Consider the following 18,830-nt stretch of genomic DNA (forward strand, 5'->3'; position numbering starts at 1 on the left):
CTTTAACTCTAGAAATTATTACTGCACCATATTGTCAGCAACTGGTAGGGCTTACTTGCATGCTAATAGCAATATATAATTTCTGTGTAGAATTTGGAATACTGAGGCCCATTTATTGAATTACTAATATTTCCAAGAGAATGTTCTTCCCCATGCCACAGGCCTCATATGCTGCAAGTGGCAATATTTGTCCTTTTTTCTTGTGTTCTTTTTCCCTGTTGACCTATGTTATTACTGAAAAACATAAATCAGTTTGGGGAGTATTGACACCTTCTGAATGCTCTTTTCCACTATGTGGCAGTTAAGCCTCTCTGCCTACAGTGATATCACACTGTATCAGCTTAAGCTCAAACTTTTGAGACATCCACATTATTCAGTATGAAACTGAGGTTCAGGCTCGGGCTCGAGTCTCATCTCCAGCTGGGAAGATTGGCTATGGAGCCTGGCAGAGTCACTGCTCATTGCCTGCCCGTGTGTCCTGTCAGCACCTGCAGCTGCTGGGAATGGGGGGCAGTGCCACCCCACTGCCTGCATCAGAGCTCAGTGCCTTTTAGAGCTCCTCTGCTCCTCTCCTGAACACAGAGCTTGCCAGGAGGGAAAATGGGACTACATGAAGCCAGTAGCAGGCACAGAAATAAATTCAATGGAGAGTAAGCTTTGAGATTTTTAGTTTAGGAGAGATTTGGCATTTATGCATCTTCAGCATAAAAATATGTTCTGACTCTACAAGGTCTGTTTTATCACATTAGCTTTGGAGAAAAACTGCTGACAAGACAAGAGTTACCCTTGGCAAACAAGTTTCTAAGTGTCCTAATTTCAGTTTTGAACTGTATTGACAGTATTAACTCAATGTTTCTGCATTTGAGGTCTCTGTGGCTGCAAGTTATTGAACACATTTTGCTACTGGTTGTGTTAACTCAGCCAAATGCTGTTCTCAGTGCTCAGCAGAGTTCTCAGAAGTCGACACTGATGACCACATTTCAGGGAATGAGTTGCTTCACAGCTATTTCTTCTACTCCAGTGAAGCAGAATTCAACTGATTGTTGCCTTTTAAAAAATATCTGATCAGTAAAGCAAATATATTTTTGGTGATTGTTGTTGTTACCCAAAACTAAATGTAGTTAAATGTAACTAAATTACACTAACTAAAACCTAAATGTACTGTTGCATGTATAAGGGACAAACCCCCCCAAAGTATTTACTGCAGCTGGCAGGTTCCTCCTTAAACCTCTGAAGCAGAATTCTTAGCTGCTGATGTAGTCAAAATAGCTTTTCCTTTGGAAATTTCTACCATGAAAATAAGCTCTTTGAATCAGATCTTGAAACCTGTTTGTGCTAGGGTAAATTCTGAAGAAAAATGGGCAGTTTTAGGTGCTTGAACACACTGAGCCATACATATTTCGTCAGCTAACTTTTTACCTGTGGCTGGGCATGAAGGGAGAGTGTTGATGAAAAGTAGCTGCGTAGTACCCGTTTAGACACTGTTAAATCTGCAAGACATATGTTTGGGTCTGGCACAGAGAGCAGAGAGCTGCAGGAAACTTGCATTTTTTCAGAGCAGCAGCCGGAAGGCAGACAGAGCACCCGAAAGGCAAGGAGGGCTGCCTCTGTGTGCCTGGGCTTAGGCAGCTGCTCTGTGCCTCTGTGCCTGGGCTTGACCACTGAATCCCACCTGAAATGGCAAATTACCCTGCTGGGGAGGTCATGAGCTTGGATCTCAAGATATAGCTCTAAATGGAGTCCATTTCCAGATGTGTATACATTTCTTTCCTTCCAAATATCTGTCACATTTGTGAGATCTCAGCTTATGAGTTGTATGTATCAGGGACAAAAAGTGTACTCCACTATTTAACTAGCAGCATCCCCAAATATTAATGGAATTATTTAAATCTGTTTATCTAATCCTAGTTATGCATTTTCTTGTAACTTTCATATTAATATACTAATTTTGTTCTTTATAAGCCGTTACTAGTTATGCTGTAGTTTATGTACATGTAGTTTATGTACATGTACATATTTTGAGAGAATTAATAGACAAAAACCTTAACTAACATATAGTGATACAGTTTGTTATATTAAGTCTATTTAATTCAATTCAGTTTTCAGTATTTTTGAAGTGTTGCTATTTATTTTCTTGTTTTATACTACAAGTTCCTGATTTTTGCATGACTCTATGTCAGATATTAGTTAATTAATTAATAAACAAACAAAGGAACCCAAGAGGTATGACAGGGGTGTTGAGAAGTTAATCCTTATTATTCTACAATAAGATTAGCTAGGCACAATGAACTGGAAACAGATACTTGTCTAGCCTTATTTTAAAAGTCTTCAGTGAGGATTCCATAATCTCCTTAAGTATCCTGTTCCAGAATTTTATATCATTATCACAACATACATTTAAATATTTTTCCTTGTGGTTTAAGGCTGCTACTTGTAGTCCCTGAGCAGGGAAAGTTCATTGATAAATATGGAACATATATGTTTGGTCATTCTTATTCAAATAATCAAAAGGGCAAACATGCTGTTTAAATATTCAGAACATAGATTATACTCAGCTAATGAGTATTTCCCCAAAGATGTGATGATGCTATTAGTAAAAGAACTACTGGCATATTTAATAAAAGTTCTCACCTACAAAAAATTCAAAGCTACATAAGATATAATCCAAAATTTAATGCTGTGAAAAATGTCACTGGGACTGAATTTTACAGTAATTTTTTGTCCTATGAGATTAAGAATAAGAAATCTATACCATGCTAATTTGATAAAATCTTTATCTTCCTCTTGAGGTGTTTTATTTGGACTTTTTTTCCCTATAAGTATTTCCTTTCCTTCTATTTAATTCTTGATAGTGTTTTTAGAATTAAAAAGGACAGATATGTTGGTATTTAAAAATCACTCTTGCATGCTTTTTCTTTCAATTTCATTCTGAAAGTCTTTTTAATATCTAATTTATTACATGGTACTACTATTTTTAATGCTTTGTACTCTGAACATAAAAGATGCCTATTAATATATGCTAGTGTGAGATTATTTCCTGAATATTGTTACCTTTCGAGTGAATTTTAAATCCAAGGAATTAACATATTAATTAAAATATTAAAATACCTTTACAAAACTTTAATGTGGTACGTGGAATAAAATAATAGAAGTGATAAACCTAAGTGATAAAACGGGATTAAAGTGTAGGTCATAATGCCAAGGATTTTTATATTCTCTTTACTGTAGACTTAAAATGCAATCTGGTTTCTGCATCTAATTACAAATTATTTTGGCCAGATATTGAATACCTTGTTCTGTTAATAAATTGCATGATAAATTGCTCAGGGTCTTTTTTAGATCATAATTTAAAGACCTGCAAAGCCCAGCTAATTTGTGTATCCCAACTACTATGAAGCAGTTAAGAGTATTTTCTAGCCGGATTTCACGATTTGATTTTTTTGAGCTACTTTAGACAGTGTGATATCTGATGAGGTAAAGTTAGCTATTAAAATGTTCTTCAGCACCTGAATTATTGTATCTGCAATGGTGTGAGCTTGTAAACAAGGCAAGGTTTGTAACAGAAATATTTTTTTAAAATTTGTTTGGAAAAACAAGGTGACTTTTCAGGCACATATTGATTACATCTGTAATTCTAATAATGAGTGCTAAACAGCTATTATGGGCTGGAGCTTTGAGGTTTGCAATGTATATACTACTTAAACTATGTGAGAGAGGTATTCTTTCTTTTTCTCTCTTTCTAATTTCGACCTGATATGTGGCCCTGAAGAAGGGGTTGTGTGACTCAATGTATCTGCTTTTACCAATGTTATTTTTGTTCAAATAGGAGATGCCTACAAATCTTGCCTTGTCGATGCCAACAAAGTACAGGAGATTAATTTATTCGGAATATTAAGAGATGTGTTTGTGAGGTGCTCATGAGGCATAAAAATGCAAGAAGAATTAAAAAAGTTAAAAAGGAAAAATATCACTGCTGCCTGCAAAAGAAGTAGTGTTTATAAATTTTTTCCAAAACAAAAGCTGCTTCAGTGATAACAAACCCTATCTGTAGTTGTGCCTGGTTGTTCCCTTTTTACTCTTTCATTGCAGTGATCCCCACCTTGCCTTGCCCCCTCCCAAATGCTGCTGACCCTGGAAGGTGGATGAGCAGAGCCCTGGCTCTGGGCAAGCAGGGCCTGCCCACCTCATGGCTGGGCCATGCCCAGTCCTTGTCCTGCCAGTCCTTCCTCACTGAGGTCTCTCCTCTCTCTGCTGGCAAATCAAATGAATCTTGCAGGAAATATCTGCCTTTAAGATCTGTCTTTTTAATGCAGAAGAAATCGCCCTGTATTTTTAAAGGGAACATGAAAACTGGCGATCCCAGCAAGGTGATGCAGTTCTTGGTTCTTCATGCTAACAAGACCATGCTCTCTGCTCAGGACACTCTGTGGCGTTGCACTGGCAGTAGGCAGGCGTGATACCTCGATGTGCTTGATCAAGCCCATGCTGATTTATTGGCTTTTTCTGTGGTCCCCATTCGCGTGACACCCTGATGTGCTTGATCAGGCCCCTGCTGATTTATTGGCTTTTTCTGTGGTCCCCATTCGCGTGACACCCTGATGTGCTTGATCAGGCCCCTGCTGATTTATTGGCTTTTTCTGTGGTCCCCATTCGCGTGACACCCTGATGTGCTTGATCAGGCCCCTGCTGATTTATTGGCTTTTTCTGTGGTCCCCATTCGCGTGACACCCTGATGTGCTTGATCAGGCCCCTGCTGATTTATTGGCTTTTTCTGTGCTCCCCATTCACTGCTCCCTGGCATCGCTCGCTGGCTCGCGCTTGTCCTGGGCGGCTGCCAGGCACGAGCCTGGCTCCCCCTGCACGCGCCTTCCAGGCTCCCTGCAAGGCTTGGCTGGATCCACCGCTGCTCCCGCTTTTCCCTCTGCACAGCCACCACCCGGCTCAGCACGGGCAAATCCCCATGTCCTCCTTGGCCTTGTCGTGCTGAGGGATTGATGTTTCAGGAGATACTGAGCTCGGAGTTGTTCTCACTGTTTTTAAAGGACAGGCTTTTTGTTCTTCAGACCGCAGTGATTTCTATATAAACACATTCTCCAGAGGTTCCTGAGTTTGTCAGAGGTCAAATACCAAACTTAAAGGGTTTTGAATACATTTGGATATAATCAAGATCCAAAGTTTATAAATCATTTTCACAGTTTCTTGTGCCAGTCTTATCCATACATCTTGTATTCTCATCTGCAAGGTTCAGGGGTAGCTCTACAAAATAGTAGATGCTGGAATGATCTGCCTTTGCAGTCCATTTTCACAATAGTTACAGGTTAATAGTCTGGTTAATTGTCTTGTTGTGTTAACTTTGTCAATTTTACAGCATTAACAGCTGCCTAGATTTATTGTTGTGTAATGTTCATAGCTTGGCATAAGCATCAAGAGAGCTCAAACAGCACCAGTTGGTATGAAGCCCTTTGTCTAAAGTCAAATTAGTGAAACTTGAGTTTATATTACAAATTTGGTTTTGAGAACATTTAGAGATTTAAATGCCACTGTTCATGGACTAGAGAAGATGATTTCTCAGTATCTTTTGAAATTTTCACTCATGGAAATGAAAACATTTGGCCACAAAAAATGTTATTGTGCTGGAAACTGTAAATGTTTTCTAAATAACCTCTAACATTTTTCCTATTAAAAATAATAATTTTCTTTTTTTGATAAATTGTTTCAAGCATGCATACAATGAACATCAGAGTTGGCAAAATAGCATTCAAAGTATTATCTTCAAAATCTCCACAGCAATGTTTGGACTTTTTTGCTTATATACATACACTCTCAATATAGTGATCTGCAAATACGTCTTTGTTTGTCATGTCTTCTATTTCTCAGATTCAAGTATGAGATTCAGATGGTAACCGAAAAAAGCTGCTACATCACTATGGCCATTTAGATCTGTAAACATTATGGAAATAATAAGTTCTTTAAAATATTTCACCAAGAAAATGGTTTCAGTATTTTTCTTTTTGTTTAACATATTTTCAGGTATCTGCACTTTAATCAAATAGAAACGTTGGAACCTGAATCCTTTACTCATCTTCCAAAACTTGAAAGGCTGTAAGTTTGTTTTTCTTGGGGTAAGAGTCAGAAGACAGCTTGCTTCCTTCTTTGAATTAAATCAAGCATTTTAAACTAAAATAAAATATTTTTATCATTGCCATAGATGGTTTTGAATAATTTTTTTTTTAACTGTAACTACTACATAGTCTTTCCAAGAGCACTTTGGTGAGGCTGACCTTAGAGGTATGCAGAAGTGAGCGTTGCCTGTGGTTTATTTTTCTTTTGCAAAACTACTTCCCAAAGATCTGTTATCAATGTTTGGCCTAAAATAAATGTTATGAATGAAGAATGAGACTATTTATTTAGGACCTTTTTAATTTCTAATTTGAAAGCTTATGAACTCCCTTCCTTGTAGTTATTTATGGCTTCTTTTTCCCCACATGGACATATCCAAGTACACCTTGGAGGCCACTTAAAAAATACCAGACAATGAGTTGCTGAACAGGTTCTTTTTTTTTTTTTTTAATTTTCTTAGATTAATTTCTCTTGAAAACCTTCCAGAAATATGTAAATGAAATAAATGCATCACAAAATCTGAATTATTACATGCATATTTCTGTGTTTTAACAGGTTTTTGCATAACAACAGAATAGCTCATTTGATTCCTGGAACATTTAGTCACTTAGAATCTATGAAGAGACTGTAAGTAAATTGAATTATTATTGAACTAATGAAATCTTAAATAACCCAATTAGAATAATTAGACTGTATCTTCTCTGCAATATTTATCTTCTTTGCAAATGCCTTTCATGGTGCAATTGTTTTAAATATTAATTTTTTTCCTAACTGTGCTCCAGTTGTTTATGTGCATAGATTGAGAACATTGTTTTATATCTATTTTCTTTAGTTACTGACTGAAGTTTATTTCCTATACTGGTATTATTTGTAATCATTGTTTTATAGACTAAATAATGTACATAGATTGTCCTTTGGGCAGTAAAAATAACACACATTCTTCTAATAAAAACTGCCAGAATGCCTATAAGCAAGCAACCATCAGCTGTATTGCCTGTTGGCCGTTGTCTGTATTCCCAGATAAAGGCATTGCTCCATTTACAGAACCATGTTGATCCTAGCAAAAGATGGCTGAGGCTTGCTCACAGAGCTGTGGCTGCTCCTTGTTTTGTGCAGGCGCTTGGACTCCAACGCTCTCCACTGCGACTGCGAGATCCTGTGGCTGGCGGAGCTGCTCAAGACGTACGCGGAGTCGGGCAACGCTCAGGCGGCTGCCACCTGCGAGTATCCGCGCAGGATCCAGGGCAGATCGGTGGCCACAATAACACCAGAGGAATTGAACTGTGGTGGGTTTGCCGCTTCCTGATGGCTTATTTTTAATGCACTGCATGTATCTAAAGTGTATTTTTTGGGGGAGTAAGAATTTGTTGTTCTGTTTATTAACACTGACCACCTCTGGATAATATTGGTTATTTCTAGAAATCTCTCCGCATTCCTTTTCTGGTTTTGTGTGCTTTGTCGCAGACATCTTTTCATTAAAATACTTTCTGAGAGTTTTTCCTGCTGAAGCTGAGAAGTTTCAGCAACAAATGTAAACAATAGTTATCTGCTGCTGTGGAATGCAACAGGTGCGTCTGTGATTGGTCTCCTGTGGGTGTTTGGATTTACTGATGACTCATGGCAGAGCTGCTCTTTCTCTCTGTCGGGACACAGATCTTTGTTATTCATTCTTTTCTATTCTTAGCTTAGCTAGCCTTCTGAGAACTTTTCCTTCTATTTCTTTTTAGTATAGTTATGATGTAGTATATATATCATAAAATAATAAATCAAGCCTTCTGAACATAGAATCAACATTCTCGCCTCTCTCTCACCCTGAAAACCCTTGTGACCACCGTCACAGTGCTTCTGACAGGATTGATTGCTTTTACCCTTCAGCCTATCTTTAATGAAACACATATAAACATGCTTGAAATTTCCCCTTGAAGAATGAAAGGTGATTATCCTGAGGGAGTTTATTTTTCCCCTTTATATTTCAGTTCTGATCATAACAGGATTGTCAGCTAGGGTCTATGATGTTGCATTAATATTATTTGGTGTCGTTTATTCCCTCCTATATGAGGGAAAGGAAAGAAAGAAGCTTTACTGAATTGCCCCTGATGACACAGTTCTGGCCTATAAAATTTTTGTTGATGTAGGAATTGGGGTTGGGCCACTAAATTTCTTTTTACTCAGCTATAATTAATAGGAGTACCCCACACAAGCTCTGAAATCCTCTGCCACTGAGGATTAATGGAAAAGCACTTTTGTATTACTTTTGTTTGTGTATATTCCTTCACCCTAGAGGTGCAAAAACTTGGCACCCTATGACTTTGCCCAGTACCTCTTGTGTTCTGAAATCAAAATGCAGATTTCTCATCAAGCTATGGGCATTTGCCTGCCCACTCACACAATGAAGCCAAAGTATAAAATAAGTAAATTATCCTTCTGGTTATGTGTTGGATATAATTCTGATCAAGAGAACTATGACCATAAGCATCTACAAGGTTCTTGAAAAAGATAGTACAAAGGGAATTTGATGCAAGAATAATGCACATGGCATCCTACCAGCTCTTTGCACTTCTAAGGAGCCTGAATATGGAAACTGCAGGAAGCAAGCTGTACAAATTATTCTGTGAGGCAGGTTAGGCACTGATACTTATCTGGAGGAAGTTATTTTAAATGGCACTTGTGCTTGCTGCTTTAAAGTTTTTCCTTCATAGGCAATTTGAATCTCTGTTCAAATAAATAAAACAGCTGTTTTAGAACCTGATACAAATTTGCACAATCTATTTCCAGTCTGCTGGAAAGGTCCTAAGGAACAATGAAGGAGGTCAGAAATCCCACAGTCACTTTTGCACAGGGAAAAGTGCATTTAATCCTGACTAAGCATATACATATTTAGTCATACATATAAAGTCAAAACATTTGTGAAAAATATTTTTTGCAAGATGTGTGGAAATATTTTTATTTACCAGTTTTTAGTAGTTTTTAAATAAGTAAGAGTTCCTTGTATGTTTTATTGTTGATATAGAGAGGCCAAGAATTACATCAGAGCCTCAGGATGTGGACGTTACCTCAGGGAATACAGTGTACTTCACTTGCAGGGCTGAAGGCAATCCTAAACCAGAAATTATCTGGCTTCGAAACAAGTAAGTTTGAAAGAGGAAGAGAGAAACTTGTTGTAATTACACTTGCCTGTGTATGTGTGCATTTCTGGGTGTATGTCCATGTGCTATATATGGTAATAAATGAAATAGTTACAGCAAAAACATACTATAATTAAAATAAGCATATGAAGTAATGATGGCCCATAGCTTTTTATTAATATTTTTAAACATTTAAAAGCTGGTAACTAGAAAGTATTTTTACTGTAGTGCAATTTGTAAGATCTTCAGCTGTAGTTTACCTGCAAAGCTGCTCACAGTTGTAATAGTAAATCATTTATATCTAAGTACCAGGACTTGTGGACATGTTGTATGTACAGTCCATGGATTACTTAGCATTTGCATATGTTTTGGAGTGGAGCAAAAGATACCTTAAGGACTCCAGCTGGATACAATTAAAGTTTCAGAGAATTCTTTCTGGAACCCTAGCTCCTGAGAGGTATCTTCCCTCCAAGGTTGAGCTCTGTCCCAGGAGAGGAGAGAGACATCTGTTTCCAGCCTCCTCAAACCAGTACATGGAGGGCAGGCAAGTCTTTAGATCATAAGATTGCAGTGTAATTCAGGTTGGTGGAGGTCTCCCAGGTTAGAGGAGGTCTCCAGTGCAGCCTTCTGCTCAAAGCAGGATTATAGAGGTTGCTTTATCCAGATGGGTCTTAAAAGCCTCTAAGGATGGAGATAGCACAAGGGTCTGGGCAAGCTACTGCATTCCTTTCCTTCACCACTTAGAAGACGGGAGAGGGTTCTGTAGAGGATGACTGTCTTTACACAGCCCAAGGGCCATCCTGCTGCAGAGTGGCTGCTCAGGCTGTGCCCAGAGCCTGGCTCCCTCCAGCTGCGCTGGGCACAGCACAGCTGAACCAGCCTTGTGCCAGCACATCACCCCCTTAAACTGGTGTGAGCTTACAATGGACACGTGAACTGTGAGTTTACCATCAGTAAATTAGACTTTGGTTTAATAATGCTCTTATACAAACCTGACCTGGAACATAAATTCCCTTACAGTTTCTATAAAGCATTTTAATTAGTCAGTGGCAGATGAAATAGCATGGTTTAGAGTCCTGGTTCTATATCTTTCTGCTGATGTCAGTGAGAACCCCTAGTGCAGCAAAGGCACAGCATTTATGGAGTATGTCAAGAACAGAGCCTTGAACTTGAATGGTATAATTATTTCTTTAAAATTTTCTCTGGCTCAAGTATTTATAATACACAAAGAAAACGTATTCAGAATACACATATGAGTTTTAAGAAGAAATTTGAGCTTGGGGTGAGAGATTATTGACTCTGGCTTGTTTCCTGGCTGCATGAATGAGAGCAGAGCTGTTTGCAAGGTAGTTGAATATGGCAAGATTTCAGTCAAAAGCCATCAGCCTGTTGGGCAGTATGTTGAATAGATCAGTAGGCTGGGCTTTGTGCATAAAAGGCATGATCTCATCCCTCCTCTGTGCTTTCTTCATCATGTCGTGAGGAAGTTCCTTTAATAAAACCCCCTAAGACTTCTTAGGTTACATCACAGAAACTTTTCATCCATGACCTAACCTGAAGACCTGACCTTAACTTATATTTTAAACCAGTACAATCAAGTTCATTAGTGCTTCTTGAACAATCCAGGCAGAGCTTGGCGCAAAGATGGTTTTATAGCAACTAACTTCTCTCCTAGCAGAAAGTATCTTGAATATGAACTTGCATGACATACTTCCAGTAGAAACAATTTTAATTGTTTTGCTACCTAGAACAGCCTTTTAAAGACCAGGTATGTGTATTGTTCACTGTTTTTTTTTTCCCCTGTAAGCTATTCCTCATAAATTTATTTTAACTTTTCATTTTGAAGATGCATTACTTGCATAAGCAAAACAGTTTCATGATTTGTTTTTCCTCTTCTTCTCTTTAGGAGAAAATATAAAGTTCCATTATTTTTAACAAAGTAAAAGGTTTTTTTCCCCACAAGTTATTTTGGGTAATTTATCTCCTGGGTTTTATTATTTGGCAGTTTTCTGCACTTTTGTGATTTAAAGGTTTAACTCTAGCAGATCCTTTTCTTCTCAGTAATGAGCTCAGTATGAAAGAAGATTCCCGTCTAAACTTGCTAGATGATGGCACGTTGATGATTCAGAATACTCAAGAAACAGACCAAGGCATTTACCAGTGCATGGCAAAAAATGTGGCTGGAGAAGTGAAAACTCAGGAAGTTACTCTTAGATACTTTGAGTCTCCAGGTAAAGAACATTAAGTTTGAATTTTACATTCAGATAGACAGTTGTTTTGATAATAAGATTGCTAAAAAATAAAATGCTTTGGCGTTTGATATGTAGATTTGTTGGGCTTGGACGTCTTAAGACCTAGATCATGAAGATATCCTTAGAACAAAAATACAACTCAGCTGGTTAATTAATATGTTTATTGTAGTAAGCAATTTTTATAATAGTCTTGTAGGCTGTAGAAGGGTTAGGAGAAGAGGCTTTGCATTGCAACATTTCTCAATGCAGTAACATTCCTTCTGGATACCAAAAACCACAAGCTGCTGATCAAGCCATTCATGGAAGCTTCATCACACCCTGTGCAGCCATCCTTGCTCAAGAACCTTTTAGCTCTGTCTAGCCAAGGCCTCATGTTTTCAAGGACTAAATTCCATGCCAGGACTGTAATGTTTTTAAAACGTGGTCTTTGCTGTGAGAACATTTTGTTTTGACACACAGCACCAGGTAAACTTAAAATGTCACTGCAAATTACTCATGTACTTGAGAAAGGTTACTTAAAATGTGGCTTAATCAGTTTTGGCTTTTGTGCACTTACAGCAATTTTTAGCCTGTTTGTGTTTTGGGTCTCAATGTCCATGACTCTGAAGAGACCTTTATAAACATCAGCATAGGAGAGCAAAATGTTTGAAAATTGTTTTAATGGGAGTCGAGAAAAAAACTTCAGAGCAATTATGAGCTTTTGTTTTTATCTATTGGTATCTGCAGTTAGATTAGACTTAAAGCAAGGCGCAGAGTTTGCACCAAGATTAGAGGTATCCTAGAGCCTATTAAAGCTCTAGGATAACTGGGTGTCCCGAGTTATAGACTATGTTTGTCTAAATTAGGGCTGTGCAAGCTTGAAGCTGTATTTAGGCATTGCTGTTTCCTCACAGCCAGGCCAAGTTTTGTGATTCACCCGCAAAACACCGAAGTGCTGGTTGGAGAGAGCGTTACCTTGGAATGCAGTGCAACTGGGCACCCTCAGCCACGAATTACCTGGACCAAAGGCGACAGAACCCCTCTACCAAATGACCCTCGTGTCACCATAACTCCCTCAGGAGGACTTTACATACAGAATGTGAAGCAGGAGGACAGTGGCGAGTACACCTGTTTTGCAACTAACACCGTAGATAACATCCACGCCACTGCATACATCATAGTCCAAGGTAAATAATGTTAAACTGGGAGAGACATACTACTTGAAATTGTGTGGATTTGTCTTGTCTTCTGAGTTGACCGAGCCAAACTTGAAACATAAGAGTTTTTACTTCTAATTGGACTATTGTAGTTCATGGGGAAGCTGCTATACATTTCACACAGAGTAAGATATTACTTACTATTTCCATGAAAATTATGTTTTGGTGATTATTATCAGAAGGTTAATGTTTTCAAATGTTAATGTTTTGTTTGCATGGAGGAACAAACAAGCATTGTCAAATTTTTGAATGATTAAATATTTTCTGTAACAGGCAGAAATGCTGGAGATTAGAATTTGTGCCTGGAGAACTAGAAATGGAGTTTTGAATACAGATCTGTGCCATTTTCTGTTGCAGACACTTCAAGGAATGTGGAAACAGTTTGATAGAAGCTATCATTCTGCCAGCTGAGGCATTAGCACAGCTTTTCTGCAAAGCAAAAGTCAAAGTACTCTAACTCGTGATTGCAATAATTTTGATATTGCATGTCAATAATGTGGTTATAAAGTATTTGAGATCAACTATCAGAAGTCTCCTGTGTATATAGATAATATTTTTTGCAAACACTTTCATGCTGGAACTTTTATTTACAAAATACTTTAAGTAACCTTTAAATTTGTTTGCTTCTGTTCTCATGTTAAAATCTTTAGTTGGCAAATAGTTAAGATTGCAAATACCTTTTTAATGAGTTCTAAAGCTATACAAAACAACTTCTCTGTGTGGTTTGTTCATTTATTACCAGTGGATCATTGCATTTTGAGAGCTGAACACATACTTTTCACACAGTGAGTAGTTAGTGTGCAGCGTTACTGCCAAATCTGCCCCACGCTCCACTCTCTGCTTTCATGGAAGAAAACAATCAGCTCAAGAAGGTTTTGATTACATTACTTTTTCTTCACAATTTAACTGGGAAGTTTTGAGAGAAAGAGAAGATAATATTATTAATCCAGGGAAGATTCTATGTTTGATTCTACAAGTTTTAGTGCACCTCTTATTTTGGATCTGTTGCAGTAGATCCCACATGCCTTCACTGATATCAGGGCTGGGTTGTGAGAGAGATGTTCCTTTTGCACAAGTGGCTGCCCTAACTCTCTTCTCTCTGGCGGTCACAATATAAAGAATTACATTAGCATCTGTCTTCCCACCAATATGAGCTATTTCAACTTACACAGGAAATAGTATGCAATTTATTCATGCATTTTTCAGTTGTCTTTTTGAAATGGCTTTATTTCCTCTTCTGTAGCTCTACCTCAGTTTACTGTCACCCCACAAGACAAAACAGTGATCGAGGGACAAACCGTTGACTTCCCTTGTGAAGCACAAGGTTATCCCCAGCCAGTTATTGCCTGGACTAAAGGAGGTAAGTGTGTTCTATTCTTACTTTTAAACTACCAGGATAGTCTAGCAGCCATATTGGAATCACTTCTTTACTGAAAGGAGCTGCATGTATTTGTTTAGATGCTTCAGTCTCTGAAGGAAACAGAGTTAATCTCTTTCTCCTTTAGCTGGGTAAGGCAGGGTATCTCACAGGAGCATTTTTCATTATTAGCATTTTTCATTATTATGTAAAAAAGAGTCACTAAAGTATGTGTTCATAATAGATTCCTAATAATAAATGTTTAAGAAATATGAGGCAAATTACATGTAGCAGTATGTATCACTGCTATTGTAGTGCAGAAGAAATGGAGATGGCTGTCATTAACTGGAGGTCTGAAATTAGGTGGGATGTGCTCTCTTCAGAAACCAGAACTGTCCAGCTTGTACTGTACCAGCGTCTCTGTCACTTAATGCACATTGACAGAAACAACGGGTGCACTCTGCTGACTATTTTATCAAGTTATGGCTCTAAAGGCATTAAGCCACATCTATCAGGAAGAAATATTTTAGTGGATGTTTTATCAGTAACTAAAATAAGTAAAAGTTCCGTTTGATTTGAGTGAAAAAACTCTAGCGAGCTAAATAACTCTTAGGAAATTCTAAATTCTCATACATAAAGCAGATTCTTAACAAATTGATCATCATTTTGATGCTGGTAATGTCCCTGCTTCTCTCTCTGCTTAGAGTGCTCCAATCAAATGAAATGTTCAGAAAGAAAGAATAGGGTATAGACAGTGATGTAAATCCATTTTTCTTATATTACATTTTTTTCAGGACCATGTCTATACTTCTGTAGATTATCTAGGCCTAGGCCAATGAGATAAATTGTGTCTTACACACATGGCAATAATATGATATGAGCACTAACACATGTTGGTGTTTTTATACCTTCTCATTTGGATGCTTTAGCATGCTCCTTAAAGAAAAATATTTATTTCTACCACAAACAGAGAAGAAGTAAGAATTATGATTGTGTGTATATGCATAACGTGTTTGCTTTTCATGTTTATCTTCTTAGAAGTAAAGGTTTCAGACTTATTTTCTTGTTTGTTTTGTTTTTGATTTTTTTTTTTTAATTTTAAGAAACTTTAAAATTTTCCAGTGTTTTATCAAATTTGAAACCTGGGTTTCCCTTTCTTGGACACAAAGGAAAAATTCTTTGTTGCTATAAAGAGCAAATGGTGTTGCTGTGTGTTTCAGGAGGCCAGTTGTCTGTTGACAGAAGACATTTAGTTCTCTCCACTGGGACGCTGAGGATTTCCAGGGTTGCTCTGCATGACCAGGGACAGTATGAATGCCAAGCTGTCAACATCATCGGATCCCAGCGCATCGTTGTGTACCTGACTGTACAGCCCAGAGGTACAGCCCATGCACATACAGCTGCTGGGAAGGAAAAAAAGAAAAAGGAGAAATATTTAAGCTTACACGAAAATACACAGTACCATGTGTGATTTTTTTCTGAGTGTGTCTCCTTGTAGATCCCAGCTGGTTTCCAACAAATAACATGTCTGGACATTTACCAGTATTTGTGCAGGGTATCATTCCTTTAGAACAGTCTGTGTTCTGGGAAAGAGGTTTATCTGATTTACTTTTTTTTTTTGTAAGAAGTGGAGGTTTGCTTTGAGGATGACAGTATTCCTATGCATTGGAAAATATTTTATGTTGTGAAAAGTCTAGTTTACAAAGAGGGTCTATAATATTAGTCAAGTGGTGTTATTAACATTATGTTTCATGTCCAGAAACAGAACACTTTCTTTTACAGAAGCAGAATGAACTTCACTAAGAAAAGTCATTCTTTGTACTGAAAATAAAACTGACACAAAAGAAAGTCCTAAAACACCAACTCCAAACTCCATTTTTATGCTTTTTTTCAATTAAACTCTAAGTAAGTTACTTCTAGGATAAATTAAAATCATATTACCATTCATAATTTATTTAAGTACTTTGATGTTTAACTGAATTCAAGGAGATAAAACATGGAATTCAAAACATTTCTTTTCACTGACCTAACTTAAAACTGTGTATTAGTAAAAGGGGCTCAAATGAGCCTAGAAGTTTGTCAGAAAAAAAAAAAACTATTGATTTTTCTTAGTTAAGAGAAGTATTAGGAGATAGATTAATCAAAATTGACATTTTTTAAACCTATATAAAATGTTGATTAAGATAATATAAAACAAGTATCAGTTTTAAAAATTTTTATAGCTTTCTAGCAGTGTTAAATTTCACTGGACTTGAGTAAAGTTTAATAAAACAATTTTTGTGCAACTTTGGTTGCAAAATTCAGTCAGATAGTAAATGCAAGATTAAAGGCTGAATATGTATCATGAAATTGGAGCTCTCCACAGATTATTTGCAATGCTGTTTTCAATTGTGCAAGAAGAGAAATTTTCTTCTTTTGGGCTTCTAACAAAAGGGCTGTTCATCTGAGGAATGTTTAGTCATTGGTCACTGTGGTTAAGTCAGTGTTAATAAACACAGATTAATGGTCCAGGTCTGTTTGCTGGCATGACTCAGCTCATATCCACACAGCCAGACTCTCCTACCTCCCAGTGCTGGACACCTGTCTCTGGATGCCTTATTTGAACTGGTTTCTGGTCCTTTAGAGGCATTTATCTACAGTTTAACAGTCGGGCTAGATTTGGTTGGTAATATAAATGACTGCAATGGCACCACATACTTCTCCGTAAAAGCACAGCCTCCAACCTCTCCCACTCCCCCCCATATATCAGTATCATGACATGAGTAACATAGCAGTGTATGTTACAGGAGAAATAGCATTCTTAATGTCTTCATAATCTTGTATGTGCTTCTTATGGTGATATCTGAGTGCCAGGCATCAGTTTGGATTTGAAAAAATTACAGTTTAAAAGCACATTAATTTTATTCACGGTGGATTTAGGTAACAGTGTACTCTGTCCTTAGAATTGAAGGTGATTTTTTGATGTTTTAAGGGCTGAGGCTCATAGGTGTCATGGAGGTAGGAGCTATGTCAAGACTCAGTGCCTCAGCAAGTCAAGCTGAGAGACTCACTTGATTGAGTTGTAGAAGACTTTGCTTTTGTCATCTGAGAAAGTGCAGTTATCGCTACAAAAAAAAAATTAAAACAGCAAAAAAATAAAGATGACAAGTTAATGCAGTATTCATTCTGATGATTTTGTACAGGTTTAGCTATTAACAGAAATTATTTTCAGAGTTCTAAATTAATGGAACTTAAGTGGTTTTGACAACTACTAGCCTATTATGTTAGAAGTTTAGAGTACTTTAAAATCATCCTGAAGGAGACATCACAAATAAGGTCATAGATTCATTAAGTTTGGAAAAGACCTTTCATGAAGTCCAACTGTCAATGTAGCACTACCACCATGTTAACCATTAAACCATGTCCCTAAGTGCCATATCCACACTTTTTTTGAACACTTGCAGGGATGGTCGCTCTGCAATTTCCCTGGACAATCTGTTCCAGTGCTTGACAGCCCTTTCTATGCAAAAATTTTTCCCTATATCTAATCTAAAGCTCCTCTGGTGGAACTTAGGGGCATTTCATCTTGCCCTGTCACTTGTTACCAGCCCTTCTCTGGACATGCTCCAGCACTGCAATGTCTTATATATAGTGAGAGGCTGAAAGCTGGACACAAGACTCAAGGTGTGACCTCAGCAGTGCTGAGTACAGGGGGACAATCCCTGCCCTGGTCCTGCTGGCCACACTCTTGCTGATACAGGCCAGGATGCCGTTGGCTCTCTTGGCCACCTGGGCACACTCTGGCTCATGTTCAGCTGCTTCAACCAGCACCCTCAGGTTCTTTTCCATGGGGCAGCTTTCCAGCCGCCCTGTCCCCAGCCTGCAGCACTGCAGGGGTTGTTGTGACCCAAGGGCAGGACCTGGCTCTTGGCCTGATTGTACCTCATACAATTGGCCTCAGCCCATTTATTCAGCCTGTCCAGCTCCCTCTGTAGAGTCTTTCTACTCTCCAGCAGATCAACACCCCCGCCCAACTTAGTGTTGTCAATGACCTTGCTTAGGGTGCACTTCATCTCCTCAGCTAATGATGAAAATATTTAACAGGGCTGGCCCCAGTACTGAGCCCTGGGGAACACCACTTGTTACTGGCCACCAACTGGATGTAATTCCATTCACTACTGTCTCTGGGCCTGACCATCCAGCCAGTTTTTTATCCAGCAAAGAATATACATCCACACCATGGGAAGTTAGTTTCTTCAAAGAGAATTTAATCCCTAAAACAAAGTTATAAGCAACTAAAAGCCTGCAGGTAGAATCATGTAATAGATTAAGAAATGTTCAGTAACTGATAAAACCAGAGTGCTGACCTATTTTTTGATTGTCTTTTGCACAAGTTGTATTTCATAATATATCAGTGTATCATTTGGCTTTTTTAGTGACTCCTGTATTTGCCAGTGTTCCCAGTGACATGACAGTGGAGGTGGGCACAAATGTGCAGATCCCATGCAGTGCTCAAGGAGAGCCAGAGCCAGTCATTACATGGAATAAGGTACTAAATATTACATAATATGCATGTAGTACATATTACGTAATACATAGTTATTGCAAAAAGGCAATGGCCTTTCCATCTCTTCATAATTAATTATTGAAAGTGCACATTGCCAAATTATTGCTTCCTATGGTGTCTGAAAACATTTCCTGAAGTTCAGTCAGTAAGTATTTAATACAGAGCATGCATATAGATACTAAACTTGAATTTTATATAGATAAATTTACATATGTAGTTATGCAAATTACTGTG

At 37.9% G+C, this 18,830-nt stretch overlaps 1 protein-coding gene across 3 annotated transcripts in view; it reads left to right on the plus strand.

The window, feature by feature from the left end:
* Positions 1-18,830, plus strand: part of PXDN (peroxidasin) — an 81,825-nt gene that overhangs the window by 34,201 nt on the left and 28,794 nt on the right. For 2 of the 3 annotated variants that reach the window (XM_059467940.1, XM_059467941.1), the window contains 9 exons: positions 6,031-6,102; positions 6,676-6,747; positions 7,237-7,406; positions 9,131-9,248; positions 11,307-11,476; positions 12,391-12,663; positions 13,937-14,053; positions 15,271-15,429; positions 18,466-18,578. In XM_059467940.1, coding sequence (XP_059323923.1) covers positions 6,031-6,102; positions 6,676-6,747; positions 7,237-7,406; positions 9,131-9,248; positions 11,307-11,476; positions 12,391-12,663; positions 13,937-14,053; positions 15,271-15,429; positions 18,466-18,578 — 1,264 coding nt within the window. Of the gene's footprint in view, positions 1-6,030; positions 6,123-6,675; positions 6,748-7,236; positions 7,407-9,130; positions 9,249-11,306; positions 11,477-12,390; positions 12,664-13,936; positions 14,054-15,270; positions 15,430-18,465; positions 18,579-18,830 lie in introns of those variants that run through there. The other variant, XM_059467942.1, reaches the window with a different exon arrangement.

This window comes from Ammospiza nelsoni, chromosome 3 (assembly GCF_027579445.1).
Source record: "Ammospiza nelsoni isolate bAmmNel1 chromosome 3, bAmmNel1.pri, whole genome shotgun sequence".
NCBI lineage: Eukaryota > Metazoa > Chordata > Aves > Passeriformes > Passerellidae > Ammospiza > Ammospiza nelsoni.